The sequence below is a fragment of the Rhipicephalus microplus genome, chromosome 7 (assembly GCF_043290135.1).
Source record: "Rhipicephalus microplus isolate Deutch F79 chromosome 7, USDA_Rmic, whole genome shotgun sequence".
In the NCBI taxonomy this organism is placed as follows: Eukaryota; Metazoa; Arthropoda; class Arachnida; order Ixodida; family Ixodidae; genus Rhipicephalus; species Rhipicephalus microplus.
The window spans coordinates 77,143,213-77,168,096 of NC_134706.1; the positions used below are offsets into that span (position 1 = coordinate 77,143,213).

The 24,884-nt window shown below is 45.8% G+C and overlaps 1 protein-coding gene across 3 annotated transcripts in view; it reads right to left on the minus strand.

Annotated features, from left to right (window-relative positions):
- LOC142766986 (japanin-like-RA2) overlaps positions 1-24,884 on the minus strand; it is a 127,711-nt gene that overhangs the window by 12,854 nt on the left and 89,973 nt on the right. For all 3 annotated transcript variants that reach the window (XM_075868201.1, XM_075868202.1, XM_075868200.1), the window contains one exon: positions 9,172-9,270. In XM_075868201.1, coding sequence (XP_075724316.1) covers positions 9,172-9,270 — 99 coding nt within the window. The remainder of the gene's footprint in view (positions 1-9,171; positions 9,271-24,884) is intronic.

The window sequence follows — 24,884 nt, forward strand, 5'->3', positions numbered from 1 at the left end:
TCGTACTTTTCATATCAAATACCCGGGCATTCCGTAGCATGACCTCTCCAGAGAGGTCTCCGCTGCGGTGGCTTCACTCAACAAACCACTTGTGCTAATGCTATACATGTCCACTATCTTTTTTATTAAAACAAGGTTTTGTCATCCTTTAACACCACACACCTTTCAAGGCATGGTCATAATTTTAATACTTTTATGTTTTTAACCACCCTAGCGCGAGGACTTTTATGGCCATTATACAGCCGCTTATCGCAATTATTGTCCATATCTCTACTAAGATAAACTGGCGCTCTTTGGCCATAAAATGGCCCTTGCGCCCCAAACCATCAAACATCATCATCAAGCTATCATAGTTACACGACTTAAAAGAAAACCTCTGAAGATGATGATTCGACTGCACTTATTATGGCGACATCTGCTATTTCAGAAGAGACTCACAAGAAGACTGCATTTCAAGATAACAGCAAGCGGCTCATACACGAGAAAGACACTGCACCGTGTCAACACAAAGTTCATAGAAACATGGAGCAGGCAGCACCACCGGAAGCCAAGATGATTGAGTTGTGTTCATTGTTGCGTGAAGAGAGTACGAACCACGAACGGAAACAGAGTGACAATGCGATAGAGATAACGGAACTTCAATTCCTGTTTCCGAAGGAGCAACGAAACCGCGAATATTCTGAATTTAAACTTAAGAAGTCATGTGGAAAGCTTCTCGGTGAGACTTGGGGATACAGTACCAGTCACAAGCACATCACTTTATTCAGTCATTTTATGAGGTGCGGAAGCTGTTCACTGCAGCAAAAGAGAAGCTACGGCATGCAACTCCTTTGGTGCCCAAGATTCAACAAAAGCTGGCTGAGGAGATGCACCAGACAGAATTTGGGGAAAGAAGCCCAGGAGCCAGGACAAATGGAGAGATATCCCTGTATGAGGAGACGACCGCATGTGAGGAACGACTGCCAAATTAGAAAAGCCACCTACCAGAATCATCCGAGGAAGTAGGCACCATTGAGCAATTGAGCATTCAAGACGAAGGTGCTTAGAGAAGCTGCGTGGGTATCTTATACAGTTCGCCGAAGAAAAGGCGCGCTATCATTATACATCGAGAATTGGTGACAAAGCGACCAAACTATCTCACTAGAGCGGGAATTTAGGCAGAAAGACTTTGGGGAACACTTTTGGAGAAAGGCGCCTGCATTTGAAGTGGCGAAGCAACAGACTGAGAGGCCTGTTTACACAATTGCCAACTGCCGTTCGCTGGCGGCAGAAGAGATCCTCTACCTGCATACTAAGTGAAAAGAGAAGCTTCACAAAACCAAGTATCAATTTGAAGAATAGACAGCTAATGATGACACGACAAATCAGCTCGACATCACGGAATCTTTCGGAGAACATCCAGGTGGCGACGTCCGTTTTTTCACTGCGAGACCACTAAAGGCGCTTTTCTAACAAGATCTGCCCGGAAGTGGTAGCACCCAGAACTGCGCGACAAGATTCAATGCGTGGCTAGGAATGATAATATCATTTTGAGGGCTGGCGGACCACCAGAAGAAAAGAATGAAGCAAGCATAAGGGAAGAAACGGGGTCCTCGAAAATTAGCAGGGTCAAACTGGCCTCATACTTGTAAAATAAAGCCTTTCTTGGCCCCACAAATGGATTTGAGGGCTTCTAAGGCTGCCCAACGTCATACCCCGCACACACTTCTTCCGAGAATCTGCTTGTAACTTGGGTATTTAGTGGCCCTGTACCACAGAGCTTCCCGTTTCGTGCTCTTGTCGTAGTCTTGAACAAACGGGAAGTTGTGGTTGCAGATAAATTTCACCAACTTATCAGTAGGCCCGGCTTATCTTAACGTGCCTTACTTGATAATTCTGTTGCGTTAGCCAGCCAGCAAATTAGTGCTTGCTATTGCGCCCAGCAGCGTCAAGTAGACCCTATATTTACGTTAAGCAAGCTGCAATGTTCTATATTAACCTGTCGTCAAAAATCGGTCTCAGGACCGGACAGCATTACATGTACGATATGCTAAGGACAATGGGCTAGCACGCACAACCTTTCTCTTAGATACTTACAACAATCTGATTGATATGTGGGGCTTAACGTCCCATAACCACCGTATGTTTATGACAGGTGCCGTATGATTATGAGAGACTAAAATTACGAGAAACACGACCCACACCCAAAGGAGCTTCGCCCCTTAAAACACGTCGTTCTGCTTCCCGGGTCGCTGTTTGAAGACAGACGCGATGCGTGTTCATAACAAAAAAAACTGCTGCCGGCCTCGTATGACATAACGCTACCCAAAATACCAACTTCCTTTTGAAACGATACACATAAAAATATTAAAAATCAACGAGGATATGAGGTGTTTTATTAGGTGTTACATCCGAGTCGAAGAGACGTTTTTATTTGCGTCTGCAAGTTTACGCGCACAGAAAACTTTGTGTCGACTGTAATGTTCGATAAGTACGCGCCTCCTTGATTAGTGAACGTGTATTTTCTTATGCAAGCGATGATATGCTGATTGATATGTGGGGTTTCAACGTCCCAAAACCACTATATGATTATGAGAGACGCCGGAGTGGAGGGCTCCGGGAATTTCGACCACCTGAGTTTTTTTAACGTGCGCGCAAATCTGAGCACATGGGCATACAACATTTCCGCCTCCATTGAGAATGCAGCTGCCGCAGCCGAGATTTGATCCCTCGACCTGCGGGTCAGCAGCCGAGTACTTTAGCCACTACACCACTGCGGCAGCGCTATTTACAACAATCTATCGACACGACAAATGGCACCCGAGTCTTGGAAGCTCGCTCGCATCATTCCGATCTTAAAACGAGCTAAGACGCCCATGAGCCTTGAATAATTTCACTCAATCAGCCTCACAAGTAACTTATGTAGGCTAATGGGAAAAAATTATTGAGGCGCGACTTCAGTGGTGTTGTAGCAGAACCAATTTATAGTGCAACTGCTTAACAGGATTAAGAAAACAGAGATGCACAATGGATGCAATACAAGATATAGTAACGTATATGGAGCATGAACACGCCTGTTGTGGTTTCACGATCGCCGTGTTGTTAGACATCAAAAGGGCATCCAACAGAGTCATTCACACTGACGTTCGGCTAAGTGTGTTGGAACTCGGACTGTCCGGCAGGTCTTTGGGGTGGTCTTCAAATTTTCATCGGGTCACAATATATTTGTGACGTTACAATGAATGGGAGACGTGGCCTGGCTCATACGCCATGTTTATTTCCTATTCTCACTTCTTCCTCCTCTACTTCTACTAACCATCCCTGCCTTCTTACGTAACATATGCAATTAGACGAGCGAAGAAGAAAGTGCTGAACATGAAGTCAGAAAGGGGGTGGCACAAGGAAGCGTACTCAGCCCTTTTGAACTATGGCTGATTTAGAAAAAAGACTGGCTTCTCAGTTGAAATACTTTTTATATGCAGTATGTGCGTGCATGTAGGCATCTGGGACTGACGTTCTGGTAATTTATATTGCATTGCAAGACGGTATAAATATTAACCACTTCTTATAGGAAATCAATGGTTGTGTTGCACGCTAGGGCAGCTGTATTGTCGTTCATCCGTAGGAAGTTAAAAATCTCAATCTCAGTTTAGAAAGAGAACAACTAATGATTGTTACACAGCATCGATTCCTCGGAGTAATACTTGATCGGCAGCTATCATGGCCACCTCACATAAAGAAACTCGAAAACAAGGTCAATATGCTAGCGAATACACTCTGCAGAATTCCTGGGACACCTTGGGCTGGATTTGTATCATTCATGCTCGCTTTTCACAGTGTTTTAATACGAACAAATTCCATATTCTGGAGCAGTCTTACAAGGTCTTTCCCGAACTTCAGAGGAGTGACTTCAAGTACTATTAGCTAGGGGACTGTGCGTCTGCCCAGGCGTTCCACGAGCGACATTGAGCAGCCTTACCATAGCGACTCAATATAAGCAATGTTAATGAAAAAATAGAAAATAATCTACTTTTATCTCCAAAGAATTACTTTCGGAACTCAGAAGTTGACTATTACTCTTGGGCGCTTGCAATACGAACCATAGAGTTATCAGTAGATGGCATCGTCAGAAAAAGAGATACCTTCATCCAAGCTGCTCATCAACAAGCGCTTAATCAGGTACGCATGCCATATCTAGGATACATACACGTTTACACAGATGGCTCAAGTATTACAACGTCTTCAACAACATTTATTATACCACAGCTCAATATTCATAAATCATTTAAGTTATGACGCACATCATTACTTACTAGAGCTGAGCTCTTCCTATTCTGTATGCTCTAAAGTTTATGAACTCGGCAGCAGACACGTAAAAATAGGTTCTTTTCAGCGATTCACAGGTCGCATTAGCATCACTCTCTAGTACCAACACGACAGTTGTTGTTTCTTTACCAATCTCAGAAATGATTGCGTAGTAATATAAAGACTGCAACTTTCAAAATGAGCGAAAATGCTTGGTTTCGCAAAAGTACAAAGAGCTACCACTCTCGCAAGCACAAGCACTCAATTTCAGCTCACCGTTTGTGATGGTCATACATGGTGATACTCATGCTTTTCTTATGGTCGTTTCGCAAATACAAACGACTGGTTGTATAAATAATATGCAAACTTTTAACATGAATGTCTGTACTTATAAGGTTTGCACGCATGCTCAGCATCATTTTCGTGACGTTCCACTCAAGAAAGAATTAAGTCTTGCTAACCTTCCTTTCGCATGCTTCACAGTCGCGTTCCGCGGAAAGTGGTATGGAGGAAAAGGAATAAACTTTTTTATAAGAAACCAGCATGTTTAGGGGGCCGGGCCTAAGCCTCCCGTGAGGGGACATCAAGGGTTTGCCTCAACGCTGCTTCCCGGACGTGCTAGGTCGCCGATGTTTGGTCGTAAAGAGCAGAGCTTCGCAGAGCCTCATGGAGCTTCGGCGAAAGGGTCGTGGCTTTAATGTGTGTAAACTCTGCCAGGCACTCCCACAGCATGTGCGGAAGCGTAGCCGGGTGAGTGCCGCAGCACCGGCAGTGGGAGGTTATGTACACATCCGGGGATATGAGGTGAAATCGGGCAGGTGAGGGATACCTGTTTCTTTGAATTAGACTCAAAGTGGGGGCCTGTACCCAATTGAGCTTGGGGTGAGGTGGGGGAAGGGCTCGGCGTCTGAGGTAAAAGTTCTTAACCAGATAATTGTAGGTAGTCAGGTTGTCCCTGGTGTCCATCTCGTCTCCAGTACTCCAACGTATTTGACAAGGGCTCGCGCAAGAGAGTGGGTGACCTCGTTAAGAATGAGGAGGCGTAGGTGAACTGAGCCCGCGTGAGCGAGGATCCATGGCAGAGGAAGTAGTGGCGCTGATTGCATGGTGTAGGACTCCACTGCGTGTGGCGACAGCTACAAAACGTGTGCCGTGAGGATACTGAGCTGCGTCAACAAATGTGGCGCCAGGTTCGTGGGCAAGGGCTTTTGTGATGGCTCTAGCGCGAGCTTGGCACCAGGCTCTGTTGTACCCAGGATGCATGTTTCTAGGGATGGGATCCGCGTGAATCCAGCTGCAGATGTTATGCGGAATTGATTGTTTGGGGCCCTGTTGCTGATGATACGTGAAGCCAAGCGTGGAGAGAATAGAACGTCCCGTTTCAGTGAGTGGGAACCGTTCTAGCTGACTGCGTTGTTGGGCTTTGATGAGTTCTGCAACGGTGTTATGAACTCCCAGTTGATTGAAAAGTTCAGTGCGGGTGTATTTAGGGAGGCCAAGTGCGTGCTTGTAGACCTTTCGTATGAGGGTACTGAAGTTGTTTTGTTCTGCACGATACTAGTTCAGATAAGCAGCAACGTAGGTGATGTGACACAGGACAAAAGACTGCACAAGGCGGAGAACGCTCTCTTCTTTGAGACCACTTCTTCGGTTACATATACGTTTGAGAAGACGTAAGGCGTTGTGAGATTGAGCAGAGATCTTGCTCAGAGCCAAGCCGTTAGAGCCATTGGCTGATATAGTGAGACCGAGGACCCGGATACTAGGGGCGTGCATGATAGGGCTGCCATCTTGAAGGTGAAGCGTGATGGTGTCACATGGTCTTTGCTCATGTAGGTGTTTGGGGGGACGTCCCCGCAGAATGGGCTTGTAAAGAAGCAGCTCCGATTTAGTCGGTGAACAGCGCAGGCCGGTTCTTTGTAGATAGGCCTCAACTCTGTCAATCGCCGTGGAAAGTGGTATCTTCCAAACTTTTTCTTAGCTCCGCCGCGATGGTCTAGTGGTTAAGGTACAGCCACCTTTCCACAGGTCTTGGAAATGAGTTCCGGCTGCAGCGGCTGCATTTTCTATGCAGGCGCTGCATAGAAAATGCTGTAGGCCCGTGTGCTCAGCTTTGGGTGCAACCCAAACCCCCGGTGGTCAAATTTCCGGAACCCTCCACTGCGGCGTCTCTCATAATATTATGGTGGTTTTGGGACGTTACAGCCTACATATCAAATAATCAATCAGTCCAAAATTTTTAGCGTTCACTTTAGAGTCTCCTAACAACTCTCCCACCAATTCTCTGATTCATTTGGGGCATCCGATGAACAGCTTGTATTATTTCTTAGGTTTAGTACGCAATGTGATTCTGGATATATCATGGAAGAAATATTGTGAAAGTGGCTGTGATATATGTTCAAGTGCCAGTAACTGTGATTTTAGGCACACTCATCATGCTGTAGATTTATTTGTATTGCTGCGACCTCTAGTCAATGCAAGAAAAATCTTGCAAGCGGCGTGAAGAGTCAATTTTGGAACAGCGCAAACAATACGTCATCATTCATGAAGCGATTGGTTATGTCGATATTGTGTGCTGAAATCACAGGAACTATATTTTGAGGTGTTCGTGCTGCACATGATTACAGTTTTTTTCAAAGGTCATTTGCATTACCCTTGCAAACAAAAATGTGGAGACGATTTTTGAGCATGAATGGATACTTTGGCGACTTGCTTTGCCCTAAGTTCGTTATTTTCTTGCTTGTTTCCCGATTTTCTGGCAATTGTTTTCTCGCCGACCTGGCTAACCTTTTTGCTACCTAGTCTCAGCACAGATTTTGGCATCTATTGTTTTTGTAGCAAAGTTTCTCCATTTATCCAGCACATCTAAAGATTCGAGAATGGTTTAATAACTTTATGTGTCTAAATGTGTGGCAAGTATATACCTAATAAACATAGACATTGCTTTGCCCAAACAACCTTAGAATGTCCTTCCCATTACATGGTACGTTTTCAGCGCACCGTCAACATTCCCAAAGCTTATCAAGAAGATGAACAATACATGAAGAGATTGCTGAAAATTGCAATTATCGAAATTTGCACCTGATTTTTCGATCTGTTGTGGCTGCGTATGTCGCATGTCGCGAATAGAGCGAGACCATTATTTTGCCGTCGTAATAATACAGGCTCAGCGATGGTGTAGATACAGACCCCAATAGCTTAATGCTAAACCGTGTCTTGCAGGTGCCCAAGCACTTTTGTTTTTGAATTAATCGTTTATTGTTTTATTGCTATAGCAAATGTATGGAAACTCTTGGCAAGATTTTGGCGCTAGCGTCGCCACTATTCACCGTCTATGTATACGTATATTTATATATGAAAACAAAAGAAAGCAAAACAATTCAGAAATAGATTCCGGTGTGCGAAATTGAACGTCCGACCTCTCGCTTGTGAGTTCGAGGTGTCAGCCATTGAGCCATGAAGGAGGACCTCCTTCAAGGCTGAAACGACTAGCTATTTATATATACCAACTACTACTGGCGGTAGCCGTCTCGGGGGATCTATCGTGCTTTTAGCAATAGTGGTGAGATGGCGCAATGAGCGCGCTACGCCAGATCGTCACGACGCGGTGACGTGCGCCTCAGGCGCTCTCATCTCCCACGCGTACTTTTCATCTCCCACGCGCACTCTCATCTGCTGCACGCGGATAGGGGGAGGAGAAAGCTCACGCTCCTACCTCACTGCGTGGACAATAGAATGCCTTGTGCTTTCTCAAGAACAATTCTGTTGTAGTTACCAGGGTGCACAATGGTCGCTACACTCGCTGCACAGTCTTCGTTTGCAAAAAGGGCGCGCTTTTCAGACACAGCGAAGTAACAACTGGCCCCATTATTCGCGTATTACTATACCTGTCTGTACGTTTCGTGCGTTATATGCGCGTGAAAAATGCCGGGCACGACTCGATATACTTGTCATTATTCGCGTGACCTCCCAATGTGTTGCAACTGCGTTCATTAGTTCGCCTTTGTGGCAAAGTTGTGACCTATTTTTACTGCATCTCGCGCCTTCATATTGACATTGAACTGCATCTCCACGAGAAGGACGCGCTCGACATAAAACCCTTTACAACAATGAGAGCCACTGTGTTCAAATCATATCAAATTTTATTGTTACTTTGAAGTAAAGTCATTACAGACAGTATACAGAAGGAGGTCCCATAGTCGGAGACTGAATTGGGATCTCCTGTGCATGATGAACATAAAAACAATTAAAACATAGCTTCGAAAGGAAGGGAAAAATTACAATAATCATAATGATATGGGTGATCAAGCACATTTCATAATATAAAGAAACCATGTAACCATGTGTTCGAAGTACAGAGTGACTGCGTAATTTTGTAGGCAATAACACGCAGACTGCTCGAATTAGCACACCGCCAGCGAGGCTCATGACCCCATTTATAGCGCCACTACACTTGTTTTCCTACATGTTCAACTATAACTTTTGGATACAGCCTTGCCAGAGCCCTCACTACTATTTTCATAGCAAAATTAGTTTGAATGAATTGTACATCCACAGTGCGAAATGCAACTACCGCGGTTGTGACCGAACCCTTAAGATTAGGGTTAGTAGCTGAGTTCTGCAATGTATATGCTACTGAGACAAATGATGCAGCAGTTATGATTGTTGGGCACACAAAAGCAAAAAAACATAACATATACAGCCACCAGTACTAATTAATTCAAGAAATTGACCAAGATAAAGCCGCATCACTAAACTTATAAGGGAACAATAATTTCACTAGCAAAAACTTAAAAAGAATCATTTGTGGCAGATCTTCAGTACCTTGAAACCTTGCCCCACAACCTCTTGTTTTCGTGTTGTAAATATGAAGATAAGGCCACTTACTCTCTATGTGTTGTATCAATTCTGTGAGCAGCATGGTATTCCAAGTCTGATAAAACATCAGATACTGTCGCTGGGCACCAGTCTTTTTTGCCAACTCACCTGTGAAACATTACTCAAGATCAGAAGTCGGCAAACTAACACACTAGTAGAGTCACTTAGGCTCACTCAGACTCAGATCGAGTCGTAAATCTCAGTCTTAGTGAATGGCGGGGAGTAATCTGTTGGTGAGTTTAAATTTAAGTGATTGCAGTTGAGAAAACTTTAGTGAGTGTGATTGCGAATGAGCCCTAAGGTCAAAATGTATCTATTCAGTGAGTTTGAGTGAGCTTTACAGTTTTCTGTCGATCTATGGTTACACGTATTCACTAAACTTCACAATTACCATTTGCTTTGCGTATACTCTCCCGTTTATACTCAAGCCGACTCCCAGTTATTTCTGAGAACCATCACTGATACACCAGCTGAATATTGTGATGAGAGGCGTCAGTTACTCAGACCCAAATACAGCTCACACAGGCACAAATACAGCTATGAGTCTGAGTGATTCCGAGTGAGCGCTATTTTTGTGAGTCTGGTCATCCTGATCAAAGAAGATAGCCTCAGGTAAAAGACGAACCTGACCATGAATGAAATAAGCTAACTTATGGAGTTCTCCCTCAACGTACCACATTTCTCTTCCGGGAGTGAATTCTACAAATAAGAAAGGAGTCTAACGTCGCCATTTTTGTAGCACATGAAAAATGAATCGAGCAGGCAATTCAATTGACACAATGTAGTTTTTATTTTCCATGTGGCCTCTTGGGACGGAAAAAAGTGGGGTGGAAGGATGTTTTAGCTTTTGGGCTCACTGGAAATAAATGTACATAGAGGGACATCTAAAATTCAGTTCTAATCATTCTAACTTCCTGAAGACATCAGTTGTCAAGACGCTCTTAAACCACGCAAAGGTTATCTGCAGATCCAAAGAAAACGAAAAGAAGACGCGATCACTACTGACCAACGCCTACGTGTAGAGCTTTTTTCACTGAGTATACAGATGATGAAAAAACTGAGGATGTGCCCCCACATGCCATCTTCTGCAAATAGAGGCACTAACATTGCCAATTTTCCTGAAAAATCCTACTGAGTCATGGTTTCATGTATTTCGAAAGTCAGGGTGCAACCGATGAGGGTGCTTGAGAAGGAGCGTATCCGGTTGGCGCACAAACCTCCATCAGTGACTGAGTTACTCTTGCCGTGACCGAAACCCGGGCTACTGAGAGATTCCCTGGTCTAGTCTAGGAACTTCCCTGAACTTATTGCCGTGCCACTTATATTGGTGAGACAAAAATACTTTCCAGGAAAAGGAAAGCAAGACCAAAGCGTTGTACGTAGTAGCTTCTACTCTGCACGAACCTTAACACAACACAGTAAAAAGACATACCATCCCCTCAGCTACGACACCATCCTGGCCATCCACACGGAAGGTAGCCGTGCAAAGAGGTGATTCCTAGAGCCCTGGCATATCCAAACAACCTCTATTACCATTAACTGCTTAACTTGAACCCTTCAGAGCGTATATGTTCATCGTATGTAGAACCAGTGCAGAAAACTTTGCAGCAATATGAACGGCGGAAGGACGAAGGTAAAGGCGGGCACACCACGAAAAAAACCTGCTAGCTTCTGACTTGACCGGATGCAACGAACAGTCAGTCCTCGAGGAAGGAATATAATTAATCCCGAAATATAGAGCCATATTTAGGAGCGAAGCTACTTAAGCCATAAGTATTGTGTCTCTGATGTAAGTAGTGGTAGTAGTAGTAATAGTAATAGCAGTAGTAGTAGTAGTAGTAGTAGAAGTAGTAGTAAAAGTAGTAGTAGTCCTGGTAGTAGTAGTAGGTAGCCACCTCTTGTTTAGTCTTTGGAATGTCTGCTCTATGACGACACTTGTATATGATTATATTACCAACAGATCTCAGATGGTGGTACTTGGATGTTAACTAGAAGGACAGAGGACGCACAGATGAACCGACAAATCAGCAGATGGACGGACACGCGAATGGACGGACAGACAGACATGTGTAGGCAAAACCGGATGGACACATGGATGGGCTCATATATGAACGCACGGGCGCATGGACGGACGCAAGGACGAGCACAGGGACGGGCGCACGGAAGAACTGATGGACGTTGCACCCCATCATAATGATGAATTCACTTCGTGGATATGCTGTGATTTTTTTTTATTTTAAGACTAAAAAGAGTACACAGACGTGACTGGAAAGTTTGATTTGTATAGCTCCATTCTACCGTATCAGAATGAAGAACTCAACAAAGTAGCAGGCACTTTGTCCCATGTTCCTGTTTTCGACACAGAAAGTAGTCTTCAAAGAAGTGAGACTTACTGTAATATTCATTGTTCACATCAATGAACTCACATTTGAAGAAAACAGCACGTGGAAATACAAAGACAAAATGGTGAACACGCGCAGCGTTGTGTGTGTTCACTCGGGTGCCGTTCAAAATGCCGAAAATGAAAATGCCAAATCATCGGAGTTCCGAAATTTAAAGCACCAATAAATCAAAAAGCGAAATTGACAGAACACCGATAGCTGACAATGCCCAAAAATCGAAACACCGAAACATCACTATGCTGAAACCTAAAATTTACTGCATCACACTAGGCACACAGCGGAAGATGATTAGTCTTGCCAAGAGGAACGTTCCGCAAGCCTTGCAAGATATGCGCACGTTTTCGCCCTCTGTTCCAACAGCCATGTTGAATCCTTTATATGTAGTTCAAGCCTTCAGAAATATATATATATATATATATATATATATATATATATATATATATATATATATATATATACTGCCTATGTCAACGAATCCTCAATGTCCATGGGCTACAAGTGGCACACTGTGCAATCTAAGAAGGATGTGGAAACCCGTGAACTCGCATAGGGAAAGATAAGACGCACGGACGTACGCCCCGTACTCCTTTCAGCCGATGAACTTTTGATCGTAGAATGAATATATATAGTACTAAAGTACCTCACCAAACTGTAAGAACTATGAAATGTTCACTACCTCGTTTCTTGCCGCTGTGCGAAGGGTGGTCGTGCCAGCTGATCGACCATGCATCAATGACGCCTTGCGTCATCCTGGATGTACTACAGAAAACTGTGTGAAGTCTAATTGACGTATAAACAGAATGACACTCCGAGATCATTTGTGCCAAGCCTGCCTGGCGAATTTTCAACAGTGGTGTGCCACGAGAAAGGCGCCGTCGCAGTTGCAAGCGACCAAATATTGAACGTACCGGTGGTTGCAAACATATTACGCTGTCGGCATTGGTTGCACTGTAAGCAGTATGCATGCAGTTACTCCTTCAACGGGACACAATAATTCACCTTTCCATTAGGTAGCACCTGTGTCACAGACTCTAACAGTGCGCAATCATCTGCACTCGTATATTCATGTAGGTTCAATCAGCGCAATCGCAACAATGATATCAAAGTGAATACACGTGTGCGCTTTTCGGAACGTCGAAATTGTGAAAATTCATCGAACATTAAATAACGTCGTTCGGACGGTACCGTGGAAGTTAAGGAAGATTAAGCAGAAAGACGTGAACTTTAGTTGTAACTGCACGTTTCATGGCTGTACCCGTCTTGCTTCGCTGGTCGAACTCGAGCATGTTGGTGGCGTGCGGCGCTCCGTAATATCCACTGTAATGGGGCTACATGCAAATCACAAGACAAACTATGCTTTTAGTTTGATCGCTTTGAAGGAAATTGTATAATAAATAGAATCAAGGTGACTAACGAGCGTAAAAACATTGAAGCACTAGGGGACGGGAAGTGCAACTTGCTGCTCGTGAGCTAGCAGCTCATCGTTCATTGTTGCTGTCGCTCTGGCTGCGCTCTCCATCCGGTGGAAAATCTTCGACGTCAGTACTGTTTTTTCGAATGCTAATGCTGGAAGTAATCTGGGGATTTTTTTTAACTGGACGACTTCGATAACACAACGCTTCAATCACCATGCACAACGTCAACACGGCGACACTAACCACGTTTATCTGGGCGTGGAAAAAAAATTGATTCTGACACACGGCGAGCAGCGAATTGCTTGCAGTATGCTGCCATCTATCGAAGAACGTAAGAATCAAGTAATGCAGTGTTGGTCAAGGTTTAGAAGAGAGAATCACAAGCCTACGCTTATTTCCACGTACTATAAATGTTATGAAATTCACGCACTAAAAAAATAAAACGAATATTATACGCTCGTAAAACCAGGTGAGTTTTAACTACAAAGGTCATACACTAACACCTATTATCCAAAGTGGCTGCAGAAAATCTTGCGAAGATAATATGTGTACTCTGCAGGCTATATTAAAACGCACAATTTGTCACGTAATTTCGCGAAAACTTCGCGTCTTGCAAGAGCGAATCAGTTTTATAGCATCATGAATTGTCTGGTATATTCACTGATGTACAAAACATAAAAAGTGATTTGTGTTCGTTTCTCGTTGACGCGTTAACACTCAGGCTAGCACACTGCAGCCTAAAGAACGTGTGCCAGCTGATCATCCTCGAGAGAACGCTCCTGAGTTCCACTAGAGGGCGCGTCAGTCTATGAACATTGCGAATAGCAGAGCGATTCCTTGTAGATTGCATTTCAAACAAATAAACTGCGTCTAATTTCTTGCAGAGAACGTAAAACAATGACATCGTACTGGCTGCCCAAAGAAGGTGCCACATGATTTCCGCATAACCCTTGAATTTTGTTCGTGAGCAGCGGGGCTGGTCTCTTCTGATCGCTCCTTCGACGTTAATAATAATGCAACATTATCTGAGATTTAACGTTCCAAAACGTCGTTATGGTATGAAGGACGCCGCAGTAGAGGGCTTCAGAATTGCAACAATCTGGTGTTCTTAGAGGTTCACTGACATAGAACTGCACACGAACCTCTGCCGTATTGCCTCCAGCAAAATGCGCCTGCCACGGTCGAGATTGAAGCCGTCAACTTTGGGGTCAGCAGCCGAGCATCTTAGCCAATGTTTCACTGAGGCGGATTTTTGCCACCTATATAACTTCAGGCCTGCTCACTGTGTCGGCCACGGGCTCTGACGTCACTCCGTTTTGACCAGTGTGTTTCGCTGCACAGATGTGCCTACGCTTGCTCTCGTCGCTCGACAGACATGGATTGCCAAGCCCGACGAAAGTTTTTGTGGCATGCAAGTGCTGTTGTTGGCGACTTGAGAAGACCATCTTTTTGTGTTCGCGAACTGCAGGGTGGATATGTGATTCATTGTGTGCACTGGATACTCGCTATCTCTACGACTAGAAATCCGAACGGTTGGGCGATACTGCGTGGGGACTTGTCGCAGCAAAGGAACCGATGCTGCGCGTATTCTTGTTTTCTAAGGACAACCAAAGAAGAAAATGGGAGCGTGTGGTTCGTCAAGCTGACGTCAACATTCATTTTCTTTGTGACCCGAAGGTACTTGTGTCCGTACTTCATTATTCTAAGTCGTTTCATTCACGTCATCTTCACCGTGTCCCGTTCATGCTCTAAAATAAAGGTGTCATGTGTGCTTCTTACTTGTTAGCCTAAGCCGTGGCAATAAAATAATAGACGCGCGTAGCAGTACGTTCCATAACAGGCATTTTTTCTTTAGGATCGGTAAACATTTTTCTATTGGTGAGTAGTGCCGCGGACTTGTATTTTTTCTGTTCGCTTGGTTGATCAGAGTGGAATGAACGCTATTTCAGTACTTAGCAAATTGGGTTTGTGGATAGTATTTTTTTGCCGGTGTTCCTGCCAATTTATTGTGGTCAGCACCTTAGCCTAGTATGTTTCGTTGATATTTAGATGCGTGCATACACTTATGTAAAGCGCTTTCTTGAATGGTTACCAGGTCTGTGAGCTCTACTTCAAGCTAGAAAATTTGAGAACCACTACTAAATATACCAATACAAGAACCGGCAGCATGGTAGAAGCGCCCACGAGGGCTACACAGTTTAATCTAGACCCAGTACTAACATTTTTTCTGGCCCTAACTTATAGGAGCAACTTCGCACACAGCGAGATGGGCCAGAGCCAAATATAAATGTTGCTCCTTGTGTCGGTTGCAAGAGAGGTTTGTGAAACGAAAAACTTTCTTTTATTTTGCAGTGGTTCTTATCCCCCTCATATTGTACTAAAAAAACATACTTGTGGCAGCAGCACAGGCTCTTCTCAATAACTACGTGTCTATGAAGACAGATGTTCAAAAGTGTACAAAGAAACCTGCACAAACGCTGCAAACGACTAGGAACTGTTTCTACGCTTGCTCTAGATAGTGTACATGTGTGTGTGTGTGTGTGCGTGTATGTGTGTGTGAATAAACAAAAATGTTAAAGTTTATCTTAGTTATTTCACCACTTTCTTGGTTCATGATATTTTTTTCCATTGATCGATCACACAATCGATAGCCTACAATCTTTGACATTTTCACTGAAGGAATGGCTCACAGGAGAACCTTCAAACGCTCTCAAGCGCAGTACATCACCTAAACTAGCGCCTTTTTGAACCCAAATGGCAGAATAAAGCTGTTTAGCATGTAAAACTCGCCGTGAACGCTTTATTTTTCAATGGGAGACGATGGTGACAATGAATTCACATCCTCCCGTACGGGTTCTTGCTTGGGCGAAACGAGTGACGTCAAGGCGGCAGTGAGCAGGGCTGATAATCAAGGTGGTATTGGACGGACGCTCCCTCGACGTTGTCTTTGAGCCTAGTTTGATACCTTTTAAAGTAAGTGATCTTCTGAAAGAGCACGGATTTGAACTATCTTTGTCTTCGACATTACGAAGGCAGTATTCTACAGGAAGGTCGGTAACCACTTCAGCCTTGCCTTCTCGTCGCTGCCTACTTTCTCGTCACATATGTGCATAAAATAACCAGGTTAGCTTTTCCCTTCTAGGAGCACGTCACACAACGTCTTAGTTAGTTTCTCTCCAATTAAACAGAAATTCACGTCGTTTTCAACGTGTTTCAAGTGCTTTCCCGCTTTATGTATTAGGGATTTCGTTTTTGAATCATTTAGAATTTTCAGCATTTTAATTTTCCGCCGTTCTTCGACCTTTTCCTAATTCAATCTCTTAAATTTTCGGCGTTTTGATAGGGAGGCTGCTCACTCTCTTGGCTGTTCTCATTTTCTTTCGTGCACTTTTTTTTCATATAGGAATACGTACCAACTAGCCCAGCTTGCCATTTCGTTTCAATACCTACGTATTACTGCAGCAGAGCATGGGAAGCTCCAGCATGTTGCACAATTCATTGACAATGTACGGCCAGCCATGACAGCCTTACCAGCTGAACTAAGTCTTAGCGATGAAGTACGAAAGAAATCTTCAGTAGCAGACGTTCTGATATTCACAGCCATGCTTCATATTGCAGCGATTCAGCCAGCCCACGAGTCGAACCCGGAAATAAAAAGCACAAAGCGACGTCTTAGCAAAAAAACATGAGGACTGCATATGGACAAACAGTTCCCGAGTGCAGTCCACAGCAGCGCAATCTGCAAACTGCAGACAAGATTATTATTCCACTTTGCTACTGATAGTGATCCGACTCTACAAGTATTATATGGCCGTCATCAGCATTGCAATTACATCGGCGGTTGTGAACCCAACGAAGATTTTTTACGTATTTCAAGCAGGGTTGTGCAGTTGAGTCAGGCCCATCACCTCTCTCAAGCATAAAAAAGGGTGTCAACAGACCGGCTCGGCGTGAAAAAAAAAACGAGACAGGAAAGCTCAATGTGACCCTGACATCGACGAGAGGCGTTGCGGGCAAGCAACGAGGCGATAGGGCCATCTTCCAAGCCGCCGAGGTATTTGCTCTTCAGGGTGAAAACTAAGACTACTTACAAAAATTATTTTGAGCACGAGCACATGACACTATTGTACCAACTATCCCAACAACAAGTTCTTTAAAAACTAATACTAAACCGGCTGCCGCTGAACCTGTCGAGGAGAGCAAATTCACGGAAATTTGCAGGTATTAAGGGGTAACTCCTGAAAAACGACGAAAGATTAGTCAACGACTTCTGATCCCTCTTCTCTCTATAGTATCTGCTGCATGGGGTGGTATGTTTGAAGATAATCCTGTCTAACCGCTACACTATTCTCTCGAACACAGCCAGGCAAGTTTGGCACGTGGCCAATTGAAGTAGCTGGTCTTTCCGTGGTTGACAACCTCATCCCCACTTTACATTTTGAGCTCCAAACTCTCTCCGGGAAAATTCTTGGGACCTAGACCAGTCAGGATCACTGAACGAGTGAAAAATTTTGGTGTCTTGTGCAAAAGCTTGGTTTTGTGCGTTCGTGACCATGTTTGGTCAGCCTTTAGGTTGCGCCCTATCCACGTACATTGTGTGTTGTCTTCACCGCCTTCGTGGGTAGAGCACCAAGACCACCTAGTGCCATATTTGCTGCAGATGCGCACAATGCGCCCAAGGTTGGCAACAAGGCGCTTTATAAGCGGAAGACATTGTGTGTAATTTTATTTCTTTAACCAGCCCTAACTTAAATGATCCCTTGATCTCCTTATGTCGACATTTCCGTTCCTAACCATCTAGATGGATTTATCGTTCTCAGAGCACCTCATCTGACTTGATGGACGATTGACACTACGTCAGAGGCACGCTACCGAAAATGTGACCCACTGGACTCAGCGTCGCAACACTTGCAACGTAGCCTACCACAGTGGTCTAGTCGTTAAGGTACTTGGCTGCAGACCTTCGAGTCACGGGATAGAATCCCGTCAGCGGTGACTGCGTTTCCAGTAGAGCCAAAAATGTTGTGGGCCCTTGTGCTCAGATTTGGACGCATGTTAAAAAACAACAGGTGGTCTAAATTTCCGAAGCCCTCCACTATGACGTCTCTCATAATGATATTGTTACGGTGATTACAAATACACGGAAGCGAGAAAAAAGTGTATTTGCAATACTTACAGGTATGTATAACACCCCAGGGCTGCTAGGATCTCACACGCCGAATCCGCTTCTTCTTCATCGATGCGTCTACGACGGGGCGGAGCCATGCCCACTGCCTCGTATTATCACCCCCGGCGGACGAAGGGTTGTCAAGGCGCCGCTAAGTTAATCAGGACTAGCAGTGTAGTAGCGTTTTAGTTGCGACAGATGAACAACATCAGTGGGTGGTGTGGCAGAAGATGAATATGGTTCAACGGGAGTAATGAGGTAGTCGACGTGAGTGACCTTGCGGAGACCTTTGTAGGGCCTGGCGTATCGTGGAAGGAGCTTCTCGCACAAGCTTTCACGCCGATGCAGCTTCCAAAGTACGACGAGAAAGTCAGCAGGGTAGTCAACGTTGCGGTGGCAGTCATCATAGCGGACTTTTTATGAGGCCTGAAAAGCAGTGAGCCTAGTGTGCGTGATTTGGCGAGCGACGCGGGCTCGAGAAGCAACGTCCTGAGCATACATCGTTGATTCGGTGGTATCAGATGAAAGGAGTGTGTCGAATGGCAAGGCAGGGTTGCGGCGTACAGAAGAAAAAGCGGAAAATAGCTGGCGGTGTCATGCTCTGATGAATTGTACGCAAACGTAACGTAGGGGAGCATTGCGTCCCAGTCACGGTGATCAGCAGAGACGTACATGGTCAACATGTCTGTAAGAGTTCGGTTGAGGCGCTCTGTGAAACCGTTGGTCTGGGGATGGTAGGCAGTAGTAAGGTGATTTTCGGTAAGCCAGCTGCGGAGCATTTCATCGATAACTTTTGCGAGAAAGCAGCGGCCACGATCCGTGATAAGCTGGCGCGCAGCCCCATGCCGCACAATGACGTCATTCAGTAGAAAGTCTGTGACGTCTGTAGCACAGCTACTTGGTAAGGCACGAGTTATAGCATATGGGGTCGCATAGTCAGTGGCGACAGCGATCCATTTGCTGCCTGACACAGACGTTGGGAAAGGTCCGAGCAAGTCGAGGCCGACGCGGAAGAATGGTTCCGGGGGAATGTCGATAGGTTGGAGCAGGCCAGTCCTATGGAGAACAGGAATTTTGTGACGCTGGTAGCGCTCTCAAGCAGTGACATGGTGGCGCACAAATTTATACATGCCAGGCCAAAACAACCGTTGCTACACGTGGTGATAGGCGCGTGAAAAACCTAGGTGTCCTGCCGTCGGAGCCTCGTGCAGATGAAGAGTGGTGGCACACAGGTGTCGGGGAGTAACTAGCAAGAAGTCAGGGCCATGAGGCTTCATGTTGCGGTGGTACAGAATTTCGTTGCAAAGGACATATAGATGGAGCGAAGGGTCGGAATATCCTGAAGATACTCCTCGCCCAATGACCGTCTTGAGGGTTGCGTTCTGGCGCTGCTCTGTGCTGATGTCGCGCAAATCGGATATGGCAAGCACACAAGAATCGCTCTCATGGACGGCGAGGCTAGCAGGGTCAACCAGATAACGTGAGAGACAATCGGCATCTTGGTGTAACCTACCAGACTTATAAATTACGTCGAAGTTACACTCCTGGAGAAGTAGAGACCAGCGACCTAGGCGACGAGTTGGGTCCTTGAGCGACGATAACCAACTCAGAGCGTGGCGGTCCATAATAACTGAAAACTCCCGATCATACAAAGAGGGGCGAAATTTCGCTACAGCCCAGACCAACGCAAGACACTCGTGCTCCGTTATCGAATAGTTTCGCTGAGATGTGGAGAAAAGGCGGGTGGCATACGTAATAACATGCGTTTGGCCCCCTGGTGTTGAGCGAGGACGGCGCCGATGCCGTGAGCACTGGTGTTTGTGCGAGCTTCAGTCGTCGCGGACGGGTCGAAGTGATCCAATATTGATGGTGAAGTGAGCAGCTGGATCAGCATGGGAAACGAAGCTGCTTGGTTTTGGCCCCACAAGAAGGGCCCATTCTTTTTGAGAAGATCAGTGAGTGGTCGTGAATTTTAGCGAAATTGCGTATAAAACGTCGGAAGCACGAGCACAAAAGCCCACAAAACAACGAACATTTTTGAAGTAGAAGGCAGAGGAAAGTTCTTGACAGCGCTAATCTTGTCAGGGTCCGGTTGGAGGCCAGCAGCACTTATCCGACGACCAAGGACCGTGATTCCTCGTCGGCTGAAATTGAACTCGCTCGACGAGAAACGGCTAGAATGGTGGACAAACGAGTTAGGTGGCTTTCAAATTTTGGGGAAAAATTAATCACATCGTCGACGTAGCAAAGGCACATGGACCATTTAAAACCATGGAGGAGAGAGTCCATCATGCGTTCGAACGTTGCCGGGGCGTTGCACAGCCCAAAAGGCATAACCTTGAACTGATAAAGGCCGTCCTTTGTGACAAAGGCAGTTTTTTCGCATTTTGAATTGTCGACGGAAATTTGCCAATAGCCCGAACGCAGAATTATAGATGAGAAGTATCGTGCACCTTGAAGGCAGTCATAGGCTTTGTCGATTCGTGGCAGCGGAAATACGTCTTTGCGGGTTATCTTGTTCAAGGCACGGTAGTCAACGCAAAACCTCCAACTGCCATCCTTCTTTTTGACTAAACAAACAGGTGACGCCCATGGACTTGAAGAGGCCTCTATTACTCCATTAGAGAGCATCTTCTCGACTTCTAGTTGTATGACCTGGCGCTCGGACTGTGAAACACGATATGGTCACCGTCTAACAGGACTAGCATCGCCGGTATGTATTTGATGACGCACGACGGACGTTTGACCTAAAGGGTGGTCATCTATGTCGAAAATATCTCGGTAGGTGGTTAGAACGTGGTGGAGTTGCGACGCCTGACAGGGCAAAATATCAGGGGCAATCATCATCGGGATTTCATTGGTAGGTGCGTTTGCTCGGCTGGCTGCAATAGGGGACAAGCAGTCTTCAGAGTCTAATGCCACGATGTTACATGCATCAAGTGGGGAAACATGGCCTAATCAAATGCCTTGCGGGAGAGCTTGAATCGAACTACTAAAGTTGAGAAGCGGAAGCTGAACGTAGTTGTCCACGATAGTCACGATGGTATGCGGCACAGCAACACTTCGTGCCAAGAGCACATTCACTAATGGAGGCACTATGTAGTCACCGTCAGGAAGAGCTGGTGGTATCGTTAAGGCCACAAGTGGTGGCTTGCGATGACAGCCGAACATAATGAACAGCGCGCAAGCGGTGTGATGGTGAGGACGGCACAGCCCCATGTCGAGGCAGTTCAAGTTGGAGAACGCCGGTTGCACAGTCGATGAGAGCGGCATGAGTGGACAAGAAATCCAATCCAAGAATCAGGTCATTGGGGCACTGCTCGATAACTGCAAAGAGAGCAGATGTGGGGTGATCGGTGATTGTGATTCGTGCTGTGGACATTCCTGTGATGGCAAGACTTCTTCCGTCGGTGACACGAATAATGCCAGAAGCAGCTGGTGTGGGAACCTTCTTCAGGCGGCGACGAAGTCGGGCACTCATCACAGAAATATGTGCCCCAGTGTCAATAAGTTCAGAATCAGTCAGGCGTCAACGTCTACCTCGATCAAAATTCGTCGTGTCGGCAGTACAAGTAGAGGATTTGAGGTCGGTATCGAGGATGCAGCTTCACCTCTAAGAGCTGCACCGCTTAGTTTCTCTGATGAGAATTTAGCGGGGAGGTCGGGCGTTGTCGTAGAGAAGAGGACGACGGGCGACGTGCAGGCGGCGAACGAGACTGATAACGTCAAGGCAACAGTGAGCGGCTGTGCTGTGCATCAGGGGCATCGAAGGATGAAAGGCGGGGGTAGCTGTCGGGGATCGGCTGGAAAGGAGGCTGGAAAAGGCTAGAGGAGGCTGCAAAAGGCAGTAGCTTTTGGCGCGGCGAGCAGTGTTATACTGTGTTCGGGACAAAAACCAATGGTTGCGGCAATACCGTGCGAAGTGCCCTATGCGGCGGCAGTTAAAGCAGATCGGCCGATCATCCACTGAATGGTCGAATTGCCGAATGGCCGTTAGCCATTCGGCCGGATTGCGAGAGCGTGGAACAGACCGTTCCTGGGGCGATGACCTGGGGCGAGGAGGCGACCTTGAACGGAAGCCAATCGGTCGAGACTGAGCAAGGGTGCAGATATCGAAGCCCAAAGTGCTGAGTTCTTCCCGCACAATCGACTGTACCAAGCAAACCTGAGCTACTTGTGAATCGACGTGGCCATTGCTGGGAAGAGCAGGTGTAATTGCTTCGATATCCCGCTGGACGATTCGCGTAATTTCAGACATCGGTGAAGACTGCCGATGAGAGGCCAGTCCATCTTCGCAGCAGGACGTCGCAGCTGTGTTCGGCAGTCGAGTGATTATCTTGAAATACGCCTGCTTTTGGCCTGTTCAAAACGCCGGCATTCCTGAATAATTTCCTCGAAGGTCGCGCAGTTCCGGCCCATCAGCAGGTTGAACGCATCGTCCGTTATCCCCTTGAGGACGTGGCCAACCTTATCTGACTCCGACATGTCGTTGTCGACTTTACGGCATAGAGCCAGCACGTCCTGTATATACGAGATATACGGCTCTGTGGATGTCCAAGCACGTATAGACAATTCCTTCTTCGCCGCCACCTTTCGACCAATGGGCTTCCAAAATAAGTCGCGAAGCTTCTCCTTGAATGTGTCCCAACTGCCGATCTCCTCCTCATGGTTCTCGTACTAGACTTTGGCCGTGCCTTTCAGGTAAAACAGCATGTTGGCCAGCATGAGAGACGGGTCATACCGGTTGAGCGCACTCATACGTTCATAGTCGGCTATCCAGTCGTCAACATCAACTTCGTCCGTATCACAGAACGTTTCTGGATGTTTCGGATGTGTCAGCACGTACATGGGTTGGGGTGAGGCCAGTGGAGGCATTGCCGTGGATGGTGCAGACGTCGCCGAGGCTGATGGAGAGGTGGCCGTGGGCTAAGTCTCGTGTTCCGTCATGGAAACCCCAATTTGACGACCACTGTGGAGCTCAGTTGTATGGCGCTTCGTTACCCAGCACGTCTACCAATTTGTTACGGGGATTACAAATACACGGAAGTGATAAAGGAGTGTGCACTATTTTCAGGTAGGTGTGACACCCCAGGGCTGCTAGGATCTCGCGTGCCGAATCCGCTTCTTCTTCATCAATGCGTCTACGACGGGGCGGAGCCATGCACACTGCCTCGTAATAATATTCCTGCTTTAGGACGTTAAACCATACATATCAATCAATCAACACTTGTAACGTAGCTGGATATCTATTCGCAATTTTGGAGCATTATTCAGCACACTGTCAATCAGCTGTATGTGTTCAAGCTTTTTCAAGCGACCGCGAAGAGCTTTCGGTTATAACGTGTCATCTCGTAAAGAGCTTTAATTCATTAGAGTCGTCTCATATCATGCATCGTAATTTTTCTATTTAAAACTGGAGTCCTTTAAGACAGACGAATCTTTCACTGCTTTTGGTGGTATAGCACCCTAAGCCTATCGACAGCTTGCAAGGCTTGACCATGTCCTCAATTCCTAAACTGAGTTCGCCGTACTCGAGGAGTGCGCAAAGAAAAGAACACTGCACCAGAGTACGTGTTAATTTACACACCCGCGGTGCCAGATGCTACAGAGCAATTAAGCCAATACTGTTCAGAAGAAGCCCTAAAGAAGTGAAAACATAGAGAATTTTGCCCTTCTTAAAATCAATTTTAACTATAATAAAATTGTACATCAATTATGAATGGGACTTGATGAATCACTTATTTTATAAGCGGAAATGTGCAATCATGAACGAAAGCAGACCGCTCCTTTTTAAAACTTGTGTCAAGGACAGTCTTCATTTGGCTGAAGGCAGGTTTTGCCAGTGCATAATTAACGTTGTTGGTGTATGCGGAATTTATGTTTGAGTTTAACTTTTAACCATAGGCGTGAGCATGTGGGGCGGACCATGTCGCGAGGGATAGCACCACCCTTTCACTCATCGCCTTAAGCAGGACACAAACACTGCCCCACACATTGAGTTATCGGAAGTAGAGGGGGCGCTATGTTGACCATTTACCTAAAAAAGTCGCTAAAACATTTGCCCCGTATCTGCATTTTATTCTGCAATTGTCGTCGAAAGACGACAATTGCAGAATCTTGCTTCTGGAGGAACTGAACAAAACGTTTATTTATTGTTCTGCGCAAGAAAATTGGTAAATGATATTCTGAAGGCGCTGCGCTAGAGTGCCTCGAGCGTGCAGCGGAGGCGAACGAGCGCACCAAGTCACGTCACGCGTGAGGCATGATCGCTATCTGGCAGTTATCTTGGAAAACGAAACGCGTGGCCTTAGGACAGGCGCGCGCGCCCGTCTCAGAAGTGATAAGGGATAGAACGCAAGGCGATGGGTAGGTGCCACCACCCTGTCGTCTTAGCAAAGCGTTGGAAACACTTCCCTTTTGGTGCAAGCGTTTCATGGTCAGCGCCACGTGATTAACGCTACGGTCCTTAAAATAAATTATGTATGCCTTTTCTAGTAAAATACGCACATACAGAACATATACGCGTTGTTATGGTGCCTCAGATATGCGCAATATTGCTTTTTAAATGAATATCGCACAAGTATGAACGTTGAATCGTGAGCAACATTGGTGGGCGCTGCTGATGTGGTCGGCTGTTTGGGATATACGCTGGTGCCGTTTATAATGCCTCATTTGCTTAATGGTGGACTAACAGGCAAATGGACATACATACATACATACATACATACATACATACAT